The 14,241-nt window shown below is 44.9% G+C and overlaps 1 protein-coding gene across 1 annotated transcript in view; it reads right to left on the bottom strand.

Moving 5' to 3' along the window:
- pde1ca (phosphodiesterase 1C, calmodulin-dependent a) overlaps positions 1-14,241 on the bottom strand; it is a gene marked incomplete at both ends in the record, with an annotated part of 234,391 nt that overhangs the window by 39,683 nt on the left and 180,467 nt on the right. Inside the window, 4 exons of the mRNA XM_084325782.1 lie at positions 1,701-1,841; positions 3,940-4,056; positions 11,613-11,679; positions 13,919-14,101. Of these exons, the coding sequence (XP_084181908.1) occupies positions 1,701-1,841; positions 3,940-4,056; positions 11,613-11,679; positions 13,919-14,101 (508 nt within the window). The remainder of the gene's footprint in view (positions 1-1,700; positions 1,842-3,939; positions 4,057-11,612; positions 11,680-13,918; positions 14,102-14,241) is intronic.

Raw genomic sequence — 14,241 nt, 5'->3', positions numbered from 1 at the left:
TGTTAGTCTCAGTGAAGTTTCAACGGAGGTCATCTATTCTAACCAACAAATTGAAGTAGAAAGCATTTCGTGACCAATCTTATTTGGAATCATGACACACAAAATAATTTGCTTTTTATTTGAAACAATATCTAATCGCGTTTGGAGGTTGGTGTTTTGCGTCTGCCCCCCCGTGCCAAACAAGCAGGCCAACCTCTTGTTCGCGTGTGAGCCCGTTATAATTACACTACTGTCGCTATTTTACAATGAACTATAATGAATTATGGGTCATACAGAAGTTGAACACTAATGCACGGAAGCTTATTTCCGCCTTGAAACTAATGCAGGACTGAGGAGTGCTTATGCGTAGTAATGATATTCTACCACTGGGCGCGAGGTACGCCTGGTCTGACCTGTGCGTAGATGTAAGCACGGAGTCAAGTTCAAATCGAAATTGATGAATCCCACTCTTTGCTTAGAAATGATCGTACGCACAGGGTAAGCACAGATCTGTGCGTAGAACACGTTGATGAATGAGGGCCCTGGTGTGTCGGAAAGCACTGTCCCCAACTAGACTCACAGACAAATCTTTAAACACGAAACAAACAAAAATAAACATAAAGTGAAAACATAAGCAATCATTTGAAATGAGGCCAGTGTAGACTCGTGGCTGAATTACATGCTTATTCCACGTAACTGTACATGGTTGATTCTACACGGTCCTCACTTCGAAAGATGGAGAATCTTAGTGCATCTACGAGGAAGAAAGGTGACAGCCTGTTATGCGTCTCAGGAATGTTTATACATTATACAAGTGTATATAAATAAAGTGTACAATACACATGTATCTATACCTTTTGGCATGTACCAATAAATGCCCCAATTCTTTTTTTTGCCACAATTCCCATTCCTCTCTATTATTGGAAAGTGGCAAGATCTTGTCAATGACCCATCTTGTACATAACACCTCTGCTATTAGCAATCATCTATATTAATACACCCCCCTTTCCCCAGTGTCCCTAACAGTCCCCTAACCCAAGTGAAAGCTTACATCAATGGCTCTCTCCCAACGCTAATGTCCCACTCACAACATCCCGCGTCACATTGTGGAAAGTGAAACCTGCTCCAAAAATACTGTTCCGTTGGGTGGGTATTACCCCACATTCCTTTTGAAGGTCGGCGGTCAGAAGCTCCCAGTTGAAAAATTGGAATTACGACCTCAGTTTATTCCAATGTCCAGCTCGGTAATACAGAGAGAGAAACCAAACATATGTAGAATATTTACCTACAGTAAGGGAGGAGCATGTGACGCCGCAAGAAGCTGGTGTCTGAGCACAATGCATTCGGAGAAACCGTTAAATCAGGCTACCACACTGGTATTGATGAGATAAACTGTTAAATCAGGCTACCACACTGGTATTGATGAGATAAACTGTTAAATCAGGCTACCACACTGGTATTGATGAGAATCTAACTCAAATCGTCTACTAAAGATTAAAACAATGTTGTTTACAGTTTTTAGTGTATGCCGTCATGTTGAAATGACGGAGAAGTCAGAGTTGAGAGACGCGCATGCCCGAGTTTTCCTACTTCTAACTTCGAGGGCCGTTCCATTGCATTTTCTTCCTAGTAGGAGGTGGGAAATGTTCCTAGTTCCCACGTCAATGGAATGCACCGTTAGGCTTTGTTTGTAAATGTGAGGACCTGAAGCGGTAACCTACCACCATGCCGGTCTTCAGCAGTAGGTAGTGCACGGTCTGTGTGACGTCAGCGGCGTGCATCAGGTTGTGGTAGGGGTTCTTGTGTTTGCTGTAACCCACCTCCAAAGCCTCCACAAACGACACCAAGGCAGAGATAGGGATCTAAGAGAAGGGGGACAACAACACAACATGGAATATCTCCTAACACTTGTCTGAACATGATTAAAGGCCCAATACGAGATATATATATATATATATATTATTATTATTATTATTATTATTATTATTATTATTATTATTATTATTATTATTATTATTATTATTATTATTATTATTATTATTATTATTATTATTATTATTATTATTATTATTATTATTATTATTATTATTATTATTATTATTATTATTATTATTATTATTATTATTATTATTATTATAAATATATTAAATAAATTACAAACACATACATACATACATACATACATACATACATACATACATACATACATACATACATACATACATACAGTAGCTTTTGGGCTACTTTCTTAACCTTTGAAGCAGAATATAGTTATGTTTTTGAAAACATTACCAATGTAAACAAAACAATGTATATCCAAAGAAATACAGCACATACTATAAAAAATGTATATTTATCAGATGTCTAGTGTTGAGTGCAGTCAATCAACTAGAGAACAAAAACATGTCTCCATTCCTATTTCTTGTTTTTGGTGGTGGGGCTACCAATTTGTTTGCATTTGGATCACTGATTGGGTCTTAAAAACTATAGTTAAACATATTTTCTGTGAAAGTGAGTTTTTATGTTAAAACGATTGAGCCTGGAGCTGAGGAAACCTATAAATGACTAATATAAAACAATTTGATTCACATTATCATAAATTTTTAGACCTTTAACACTCTCCCAGAGGGTCCTTGTAAATGGCACTTTTTGAATAAGCACTGTTATTTTACAATCATTTTAACTCTTAACACTCCACCCATGGTAAGGGTAATTCCTTACAAAACATGTCCAAATCATGTGACCAAAAAGTGTAATGCTTCAGACGCCCATCTTCAAAACCACATGTACCTGGGCCAACTTGGGATTGAATCCCACCAGAACCTTCACTTCTATGTCTCCCTCTCAGCCCTCCTACTAAAAAAGAGCATAGTGGTTTAGACCCCCATCTTTAGGAATCCTATTGTATCCCCTGCTAGCCTGATATCGAATCCCACCAGAACCTTCTTTCCTGTTACTCCCCTACTCTGTCTCCCTCTCAGCCTTCATACTGTCTCAATAAAGAACCTTCTCTCCTGTGTCTCCCCTACTCTGTCTCCCTCGCAGCCTTCATACTGTCTCAATAAAGAACCTTCTCTCCTGTGTCTCCCCTACTCTGTCTCCCTCTCAGCCTTCCTACTGTCTCAATAAAGAACATTCTCTCCTGTGTCTCTTCTACTCTGTCTCCCTCTCAGCCTTCCTACTGTCTCAATAAAGAACCTTCTCTCCTGTGTCTCTTCTACTCTGTCTCCCTCTCAGCCTTCCTACTGTCTCAATAAAGAACATTCTCTCCTGTGTCTCGCTCTCAGCCTTCCTACCAGCTCAACAAATAACCGTCTCTCCTGTGTCTCCTCTACTCTGTCTCCCTCTCAGCTTTACTACCGACTCAATAAATTACCTTCTCTCCTTTGTCTCCCCCTCAGCCTTCTTATTGTCTCAATAAAGAACCGTCTCAAAACAAATACAAAGGGGATTTGACAGTCCATTCTCCATAAAAATTGGGTGATCAAATAATTCCATTTCAGGCTGTCCTCTGATAAATGACAAGGAAGATTCATTACTCATTTCATTACTATTAATTTATCCAATGGATGAAGATCTAATTTCCCATTAGACGCTCTTGGTGACCTGGATCCAATAAAACGTCTTTGAAACTAAAATAAGCATGCACACGTGTAAATGTGCATGTGAACATACACACGTGATGCATACACATACACATTAGAGGTTCCGATAGGACAAAAACGGTATTGATGTTAACGATAATGTGCCGTTTGATTGGCTGTCTTTAGCGGGCAAATTTAGCCTCTAGCGGGCACATTTTTTAAGCTAGCATGAATATACTGATATCATATGAAACTGGAGATCTTGAGGGAGGGGGATAGTGGCACACAGTCAGAGAGACACACACACACCTGCACACACACACCCCTCTCTGGGGTGACAGATAAAGACAACAAACCAAGCTGGGAGAAGGCGTACCTTGAAGTGATTGATCAAATCATATCTGGTGAGCAGCTCGTAGAAGATAAACTTCAATGCGTGGTCTCCGCTGGCGTCATTCAGAGCAAACACATCAAATGACCATGTGTCCACGTGCTGGAACAGAGCAAAACACACACACACATACACACACACAATTGCTTACCGACATATACATTCTTGACAGGAATGTCTCTCTGTACGTTCAAATCGATTTTTTTCTTAAAAGTAATATAGGATTCCTAGAGTGCTTGTCTTTCAGAGACCAATGGAATCAATGGCATTAGGAGACGACTAAAGGTTGTGGAATTGGTTTGTGAATGCAGAAGGTGCCTTGCCATAAGTCCCGCAGCCCATTATTCAGACAGCTCAATTTTACCCACACATTAATGAACATCTTCAGTTTCCACATCAATGTAAATGTGCCAGATGTTTTGCTAATTAGCTAGTTTCCATCTGTAGTCCCAGCCTACCATGCATGTCTTTAAGGTGTGGGAGGAAACTGTAGTACCCAGAGGAAACCCACGCGAACACAGGGAGAACATGCAAACTCCACACAGAAAGCGCTGGGGTTTGAACCCAGGACCTTCTTGCTGTGAGGAAGAAGTGCTAAGTAACCACTGTGCCACCGTGCCGCCCTTGGTCAGACCGTCCGTTATCCCCAAAACAGAACCCATAATTCCGAAGTGCCATTGCCCCGATTAGTTAAAAAGGAAGTCCATTAGTCCGAGGGTCTGCTATCCCGATAATTACCACAAGTTCTTTTGCCCTTAATATTGAATGCATTTTGACATGCAAACCATGTGGCTTTCTTTCAGCAAAAGCCAAGATATGACACATTTAAACAAAGCCACATGTCTATCTCCCTCTGAACATGACACTACAAATCCATCTACATCTCTCTCACATTGACAATGCCTAATGTTTGCATCTAATGCCTAACTTAGAGAGTGCAGAAAAACCCTTCATCCTATGTATTTTGGCATGTATTTCAGCACCATGCACAAATATCATTAGTCTTTTGCTTAAACTTGGTGAAGAACAAAAACAAAGGGATGATTAAAATATATTCCCACGCCAGCATTGAAAGCCCCCTCTCCGGCCCAGGTGGCTCTCCGTCTCTCTCTCTCACACACACACACACACACACACACACACACACACACACACACACACACACACACACACACACACACACACACACACACACACACACACACACACACACACACACACACACACACACACACACACACACACACACACACACACACACACACACACACACACACACACACACACACACACACACACACACACACACACACACACACACACACACACACACACACACACACACACACACACACACACACACACACACACACACACACACACACACACACACACACACACACACACACACACACACACACACACACACACACACACACACACACACACACACACACACACACACACACACACACACACACACACACACACACACACACACACACACACACACACACACACACACACACACACACACACACACACACACACACACACACACACACACACACACACACACACACACACACACACACACACACACACACACACACACACACACACACACACACACACACACACACACACACACACACACACACACACACACACACACACACACACACACACACACACACACACACACACACACACACACACACACACACACACACACACACACACACACACACACACACACACACACACACACACACACACACACACACACACACACACACACACACACACACACACACACACACACACACACACACACACACACACACACACACACACACACACACACACACACACACACACACACACACACACACACACACACACACACACACACACACACACACACACTCTTGATTGTGTTTCATGGTGTGGTATGTATCATTAGTTAAACCTTTGATATCCAATCCCTGTGTGTGTGTGTGTGTGTGTGTGTGTGTGTGTGTTGGTCGTTGATCATTAGACCACTACTGTCCACATGGTGCTAACATACGTGCCAGAATAGAGAGGATGAAAGCTCTCTCTAAGTTGGGCATTAGGTGGTTAGAGATTTATTTAATTTTAATTAGGCCATACCTTGGCTTTTGCTGACACAACGCCACATGGTTTGCATGTCAAAATACATAAAATATTAAGGGCAAAAAAACTCCACAGAGTGTGTGTATTTTTGGGATAACAGGAATAACGGGCTTCCTTTTTAACTATTCCAAGTAACGGCACTTTGGACCAATGGGTTTGCTTTCCAGGAGAACAGACTGCCGGAATGGGCTTTCGGTCCAATGGGAAATATGTGGGACTATTGAGCTGTGGAAATAATGGGCCATCTGAATTGATGGGCCCTGTGCAGAACACATTGTATCAGGCCGGAGTGACTCACACCCACCTGCTGGAGTAGAAGCACGGTGACTCGTTTCTGATGCACATTGAACGCTATTCTATCTTTCGAAGGCCACCCTCTGTACAATATATTTGATGCTCTGCGAAGCTCATTTAGTGATAGGTTTTTGATGCCTCGATGCTCTACTGAGCGATTGAGAAGGTCCTTTGTTCCTGCTGCAGTCTGTAGTGTGTCTGTGTCTGTGTTCCTGATTTATTGTGATGTTTCTTCTTGACTTGTTTAAAGAAGACGTGTCCGGCCCATGGGGACATTAACGTGTGTTGTCGGGCCTTACAAATACATTTGATTTGATTTGAGAGGCTCTCTTCTTCTCTTCTTTTTACCGTGTTATGTAACTTGTACTGTATGTTACTTGTACTGTGTGTGTTGAGAGGCTCTCTTCTTCTCTTCTTTTTACTGTGTTATGTAACTTGTACCATATGTTACTTGTACTGTATGTGTTGAGAGGCTCTCTTCTTCTCTTCTTTTTACCGTGTTATGTAACTTGTACTGTATGTTACTTGTACTGTGTGTGTTGAGAGGCTCTCTTCTTCTCTTCTTTTTACCGTGTTATGTAACTTGTACTGTATGTTATTGTTTCTTGTTTGTGTATTTGTATTCGCTCTGGTGGCAAACCATGTTTCCCCTCTGGGATTAAAATAAAAACCATACCATACTGTTTGAATCAGATTCAGATTCAGATTCAGATTACTTTATTCACCATATTGCAGTACAAATGGAACGTGATTTGACGTTTACAGTGCATGCTTTTTTTCACAATTAAGAACAATACAACAGTAAATAAATAATTATAAGTAAAGTGCAAGACAGTGAAGTGACCAGTCACACAACAGAAGGGGGGCGTGCCCTGTGTTTGAGCTAACCAAAGGAGCTAACCTCACCTACAGGCCTTTGCATCCTACACAGACCTGCCTGGTGGGTGTTGTGCGCATGGCTAGGGGAAGAAGAGGCTCAGGAGACAGAGCGGTCGTCTGGTAATCTGAAGGTTTCCAGCTCCTCCCAGCAGTGTGGGTGGGAGTGGGTGGAATAGTGACCTTGAGCAAGACATGGATCCCCTAACTGCTCCTCATGAGCAGACAGGCACTTTGCATGTTTTCTCCTGTCTCCCCACGACTGCAGTTGTCAACATAGCGATGTATACTCGATTGAAGAATTTAGACCTTTTTAAATGTGGTTAGGGCTGCATGTATGTGACAACTAAACATGAGCGATACACCACCTCTGAGGCTGTAAAAGCTTGTTTACTTTTGTAAAACACTGGAGTAAATAAGACAGATATCGTAAGTCATGACGGAGTAAGTACCGGTATGTTCCAACAAATCTTACATTTATAATATAATAAAAATAAAATATTGATGACATAATAAAACATTCAAGGACAACAATAGACGTTTATACGTTGATATTAAATCGGTACATGTGATCAGTTAACTTGGGATGTCTAAATCTATAATATAATAGCTGACTGTGGGCATCTGGGAGCTTTTAAACATTAGGTTGTTTCATGACGTGAACATGGCGTAGATTGTCAAGGCTTGATGTCAGAGTGAGAGAAAAAGTTTAATAATAGAGAACAAGAGAATAGAGTGTGATTTATCGAAGGCTAAAATGCTACCTCTAGTAATGTATTAATACCCTTGCCCACTTCATTTCATGACCCAATTCTTTCACTCAATCTCTCACTTGTCTCTCTCTCTCTCTCTCTCTCTCTCTCTCTCTCTCTCTCTCTCTCTCTCTCTCTATCTCTCTCTCTCTCTCTCTCTCCCTCTCTCTCTCCCTCTCTCTCTCTCTCTCTCTCTCTCTCTCTCTCTCTCTCTCTCTCTCTCTCTCTCTCTCTCTCTCTCTCTCTCTCTCTCTCTCTCTCTCTCTCCCTCTCTCTCTCTCTCTCTCCCTCTCTCTCCTCCCGCTCTGAAAGACAAAGTTCTAATGTCTCCTGACGTAGGAGTCTCTGGAGCGGTGTCGGCCGCCCGCACATTAAACATTTACATCTTTAAATTGGAATTTTCCCTGGACTCTCCATCTCTGTCGCCTGCCAGTGGCTTTTTAAAGGGCCCTGCGTCATCGTGGGACCAGGGGTTTGGTTAAAGGGCCCTGCGTCATCCTGGGACAAGGGGTTTGGTTAAAGGGCCCTGCGTCATCGTGGGACCAGGGGTTTGGTTAAAGGGCCCTGCGTCATCGTGGGACCAGGGGTTTGGTTAAAGGGCCCTGCGACATCCTGGGACCAGGGGTTTGGTTAAAGGGCCCTGCGTCATCGTGGGACCAGGGGTTTGGTTAAAGGGCCCTGCGTCATCGTGGGACCAGGGGTTTGGTTAAAGGGCCCTGCGTCATCCTAGGACCAGGGGTTTGGTTAAAGGGCCCTGCGACATCGTGGGACCAGTAGTTTGGTTATGGAGAGATAAAAAGACTCCAGGGCTGACGTTTCACACCGCGCTCCATCACACTAACAACACAGTCCAGCGTTTCAGTCGTGAAGTGGTAACCTCCACCCTCCTCTCAGCCCTTGCAACCTCCTTCGACAAGCTCTGTCCCCTCGTTGAGAAACCTGCCCGCCCGTTCCCCACCCAGTCCATGGCTGACAGATCCAGTGAGAGAACAAAGACAGGTCCTGAGAGCAGCTGAAAGGAAGTATAGAAAGTCACGCCTCACTGCTGACATCGACACATATCACAACCTCTTGTTAACATTCTCCAAAACCATTACTAATGCCAAAGCTTCTTTCTTTCACCATAGGATCGAGGCCTCTGCCAAGAATCTTCGCAAACTGCATAGCTACCATGTCCTCCCTCCTCACTCCCCCCCCACCCCCCCCCTCCCTCATCTTTCTCTGCCGAAGACTTTGCGATCTTCTTTGAGGAAAAAGTGGAGAACATCCGCAGCTCCTTCTCCCAACCCCCACCCATTCCAAATGCTGAATCGAGAACCTCATCCTTCACTCTGTCATCTTTCTCTCCCATTACAGAAGCCGAGACCCTGACACTGGTAACGTCGAACCGTCCGACTACATGCCAGCTGGACCGGCTACCTTCCCCACTCCTCCAGTCCATAGCACCAGACATCCTCCCATTCCTAACTGCAACCATCAACTCCTCACTCAACTCGGGGGTGGTCCCCACCTCCCTAAAACAAGCCAGAGTCACGCCCCTCATAAAAAAAAACCATCCCTGAACCCTACCGTCATAGGCAACTACCGTCCTGTCTCTCTTCTCTCCTTCCTTTCTAAAACACTTGAACGTGCTGTATCCAACCAACTTACTGCTTATCTCTTACAGAATGACCTCCTAGACCCTAATCAGTCAGGCTTCAGGACTGGTCACTCCACAGAGACAGCCCTCATTGCGGTCACAGAGGCACTTCACTTAGCAAAAGCGAAAGGCCTCTCCTCTGTCCTGATTCTCCTAGATCTATCTGCAGCCTTCGACACAGTCAACCACCAGATCCTCCTCGCGCGGCCCTCGCAGGAATGGGAGTGGCTGGCTCTGCGCTGACATGGTTGTCATCATACCTCAATGACCGCTCCTACCAAGTGTCATGGAGAGGGACCCTGTCGGCCACCCGCCCCCCTGCGGACGGGTGTCCCCCAGGGCTCGGTTTTACGACCCCTTCTCTTCTCCCTCTACACTAAATCACTGGGTAACATTATCACGTCTCATGGCTTCTCCTACCACTGTTATGCCGACGATACTCAACTCTTCCTCTCCTTCCCTCCCTCAGATATCCACGTCTCTGAGCGGATCTCGGCCTGTCTGTCCGACATCTCCGCCTGGATGACGACCAACCACCTCAAACTGAACCTAAGCAAAACAGAATTGCTCCACCTGCCGGCCAAATCCTCCCCCCTGACCGACCTTTCCATCACAGTCGAGAATGCAGCTGTGACCGCGTCCCCGACCGCCAAGAACCTTGGTGTTGTCCTCGACGACCAGTTGAACTTCTCTGCTCACATCGCAGCGACAACCAGAACCTGCCGATTCCTCCTGAGCAACGTCAGAAGGATACGCCCCTTCCTGACAAAAGAAGCCACCCAACTCCTCGTCCAATCAACAGTCATCTCCCGCCTCGACTACTGCAACGCACTGCTCGCTGGCCTCCCGGCCACTTCCACTAAGCCTCTTCAACTCATTCAGAACGCAGCGGCCCGCCTGATCTCAAACCTACCGAAGTCGGCCCATGTCACCCCACTTCTTAGGGACCTGCACTGGCTCCCCATTGCTGCACGAATCCGCTTCAAGGCCCTTGACCTAGCATACCGTGCGGCAAAGGGAACTGCTCCCGCCTACCTCCGGTCAATGGTCTCTAACTACACACCCTCAAGACCCCTACGCTCTGCATCTTCTGGCCGCCTCAGACCTACTCCTATCCAAGCTCCGGGAGGGTCATCAAAGAGAAGTCGCCTATTCTCAGTCCTTGCCCCACAATGGTGGAATGAACTACCCACCCCAGTTAGGACAGCCGAAACACGTCCAATCTTTCGCCGTCGACTAAAGACTCACTTCTTCAACCATTATCTGAATTAAAAAAAAAAAAAAAAAAAAAAATCTAACCCTAACTAACCATACTGTCATGCACTTGTCCTAATAAACTAACCTACACTGTAGCACTCAACACTTTGATGAACATTGTTACTCAGCTGATAGAGTTGTGCTCTTCCTGATGGCTTGTCGTACAGAACTTGTAAGTCGCTTTGGATAAAACCGTCAGCTAAATGACTAAATGTAAATGTAAATGTAAATGTAATGGCCAGAGAGCAAATGTCCCTAACTAACTAACTAACTGACCTCAGGCCCAGTTTAACTAGGCTTGCCTCAGGTCCAGTTTAACTAGGCTTGCCTCAGGTCCAGTTTAACTAGGCTTGCCTCAGGTCCAGTTTAACTAGGCTTGCCTCAGGTCCAGTTTAACTAGGCTTGCCTCAGGTCCAGTTTAACTAGGCTTGCCTCAGGTCCAGTTTAACTAGGCTCGCCTCAGGTCCCCTGAAACTTTGTATACAAATGTATGACCATTACCTGTGTGGATATAGCTGAATATATTATGTAAACAATGGTTGGTGTGTGTAGTTTTGAGAGCATGGACCTGTCATAAGGTAGGCAAGGTCATATGGGGTTCTTCAATGGGAAAGCCTGGCTTCAGTCCTGCAACACCAAGACAATTGGAAGCGCAGTGGGGGGAGTGTGGAGAGTGTTTATACCTTCAGCACGGTGATGACGTTGGGAGGGTAGCTGAGGCCCACCATGTTGGACGTCCGCCTGTACATCCTGTCAGAGAGAGAGCCGGCGTTAACACAAGACAGCCATCTGAAGAGCAACAACCAAGCTAGGGAGAAGAACTGCATCCTGTCTGGGTGAGTGACTTTGTAGATACTTTACTGACGCCAATTTAAGTAGAATTTCACTACAATAACCCTTTCACCACCACACTACAGAAGGTTAACCTTCTTTCACTACCACACTACAGAAGGTTAACCTTCTTTCACTACCACACTACAGAAGGTTAACCTTTCACTACCACACTACAGAAGGTTAACCTTTCACTACCACACTACAGAAGGGTAACCTTTCACTACCACACTACAGAAGGTTAACCTTTCACTACCACACTACAGAAGGTTAACCTTTCACTACCACACTACAGAAGGTTAACCTTTCACTACCACACTACAGAAGGTTAACCTTTCACTACCACACTACAGAAGGTTAACCTTTCACTACCACACTACAGAAGGTTAACCTTTCACTACCACACTACAGACGGTTAACCTTTCACTACCACACTACATACGGTTAACCCTTTCACTACCACACTACAGACGGTTAACCTTTCACTACCACACTACAGAAGGTTAACCTTTCACTACCACACTACAGAAGGTTAACCTTTCACTACCACACTACAGAAGGTTAACCTTCTTTCACTACCACACTACAGAAGGTTAACCTTTCACTACCACACTACAGAAGGTTAACCTTCTTTCACTACCACACTACAGACGGTTAACCCTTTCACTACCACACTACAGACGGTTAACCTTTCACTACCACACTACAGAAGGTTAACCTTTCACTACCACACTACAGAAGGTTAACCTTTCACTACCACACTACAGAAGGTTAACCTTCTTTCACTACCACACTACAGAAGGTTAACCTTTCACTACCACACTACAGACGGTTAACCTTCTTTCACTACCACACTACAGAAGGTTAACCTTTCACTACCACACTACAGACGGTTAACCCTTTCACTACCACACTACAGAAGGTTAACCTTCTTTCACTACCACACTACAGAAGGTTAACCTTTCACTACCACACTACAGACGGTTAACCCTTTCACTACCACACTACAGAAGGTTAACCCTTTCACTACCACACTACAGAAGGTTAACCCTTTCACTACCACACTACAGAAGGTTAACCTTTCACTACCACACTACAGACGGTTAACCGTCTGTAGTGTGGTAGTGAAAGGGTTAACCTTCTGTAGTGTGGTTGTGAAAGGGTTAGCCCTTTGTTGTGTGGCAGTGAAATGGTTAACCTTCTGTATTGTCGCAGTGAAAGGGTTAACCCTTTGGTAGTGTGGTAGTGAAAGGGTTAACCATATTTCTACTTGCGTATTATCTTTCAGTAGTCTTTCCACCTCTGCTAAATAGTCTAACACTCCCTCATATGTGCCCTACAATACATCAGAAGCCTATAGAAATGGTGGCAAGAATAGCATCTCCATCATGGGGACTTTCAAATGTATGTTTGTTTATTTCTTTTAGAAATTCTAGAAATAAAGTAATAACGGTGTTTCACAGACCATGAACCCACGTAAACCTTCAACTTAAATAAAAACAACTTTTCACACGGGATAACGGGGGCATATTCTAAAGCCCAAAGCGTCCAGCTTTCAAAAAGGCACAAAGGGGTGATTATCAGGGGGTTAAAAAACCACACACTGTAAGCGGGGACTTCGGCTGGCATTCTTAGCGCTTATCGCCCCCATATACAGTCGATTTATCCCTCTCTCTGCTGTGAGAAAGATAGACGGGGTGCTAATAGATTGAACTTTGAAATCGATGGAGGCTGAGACGTCGTGTCAAAGGCTCACAGTGAAGGGAACGCCGGATGAGGGGGCTTTTGATGTGTCTTTCCTCTGTGATAGGGGGTCCTCCGCTGAGCAGAATGTCTTTGAAGGGGTTTTGAGATATAGGGCCAGGGATCATCTCTCATCGGTGGCCGTATGGATAAAAAAACCCAAACCAGTGGGTTCCCCCGGTAATGGGATGATAGTGACGTAAGAACTCCTTGATACATAACTTAATAGGATGGTACTACTTTAGTATTTAGTATTTCTATTTTAGTATTTAGTTTAAAACAAATTTGCTAAAATATTGAATTTTTAATTTGGTATTTGATACAGAATGTAGGCTACAGATCTGTGACAAAACTGTGCAAAACATGGAAACACTGTGCAAGCAGTCGCCATGCTGTCTGTGATGCCGTGACGGACCTCTCCACGAAGATGCCGGCCTGCACGGCGTGCACGATGCTGCGGAAGCGCGGCTTCTCCTCGGTCCGGCGCAGCATCAGACCCATCTGCCGCGTGAAGGTGGAGGCCAGCCAGTCCCTGACCTCGGAGGGCACCGAGTCTGACTGGATGTCGCTCAGCTCGTCCTCCGTATCCACCAGCCGCCTGCAGGGAGGGAGGGAGGGAGGGAGGGAGGGAGGGAGGGAGGGAGGGAGAAGAGGAGGAGGAGGAGGAGGAGGAGGAAGGAGGGAGGAGGAGGAGGGAGGGAGGGAGGGAGGGAGGGAGGGAGGGAGGGAGGGAGGGAG

This window comes from Notolepis coatsorum (genome assembly GCF_963971535.1).
Source record: "Notolepis coatsorum genome assembly, chromosome: 12".
Classification (NCBI taxonomy): Eukaryota; Metazoa; Chordata; class Actinopteri; order Aulopiformes; family Paralepididae; genus Notolepis; species Notolepis coatsorum.
The sequence above is the reverse complement of the archived record's forward strand: the minus strand, read 5'-3'. Positions and strand labels throughout refer to the sequence as shown.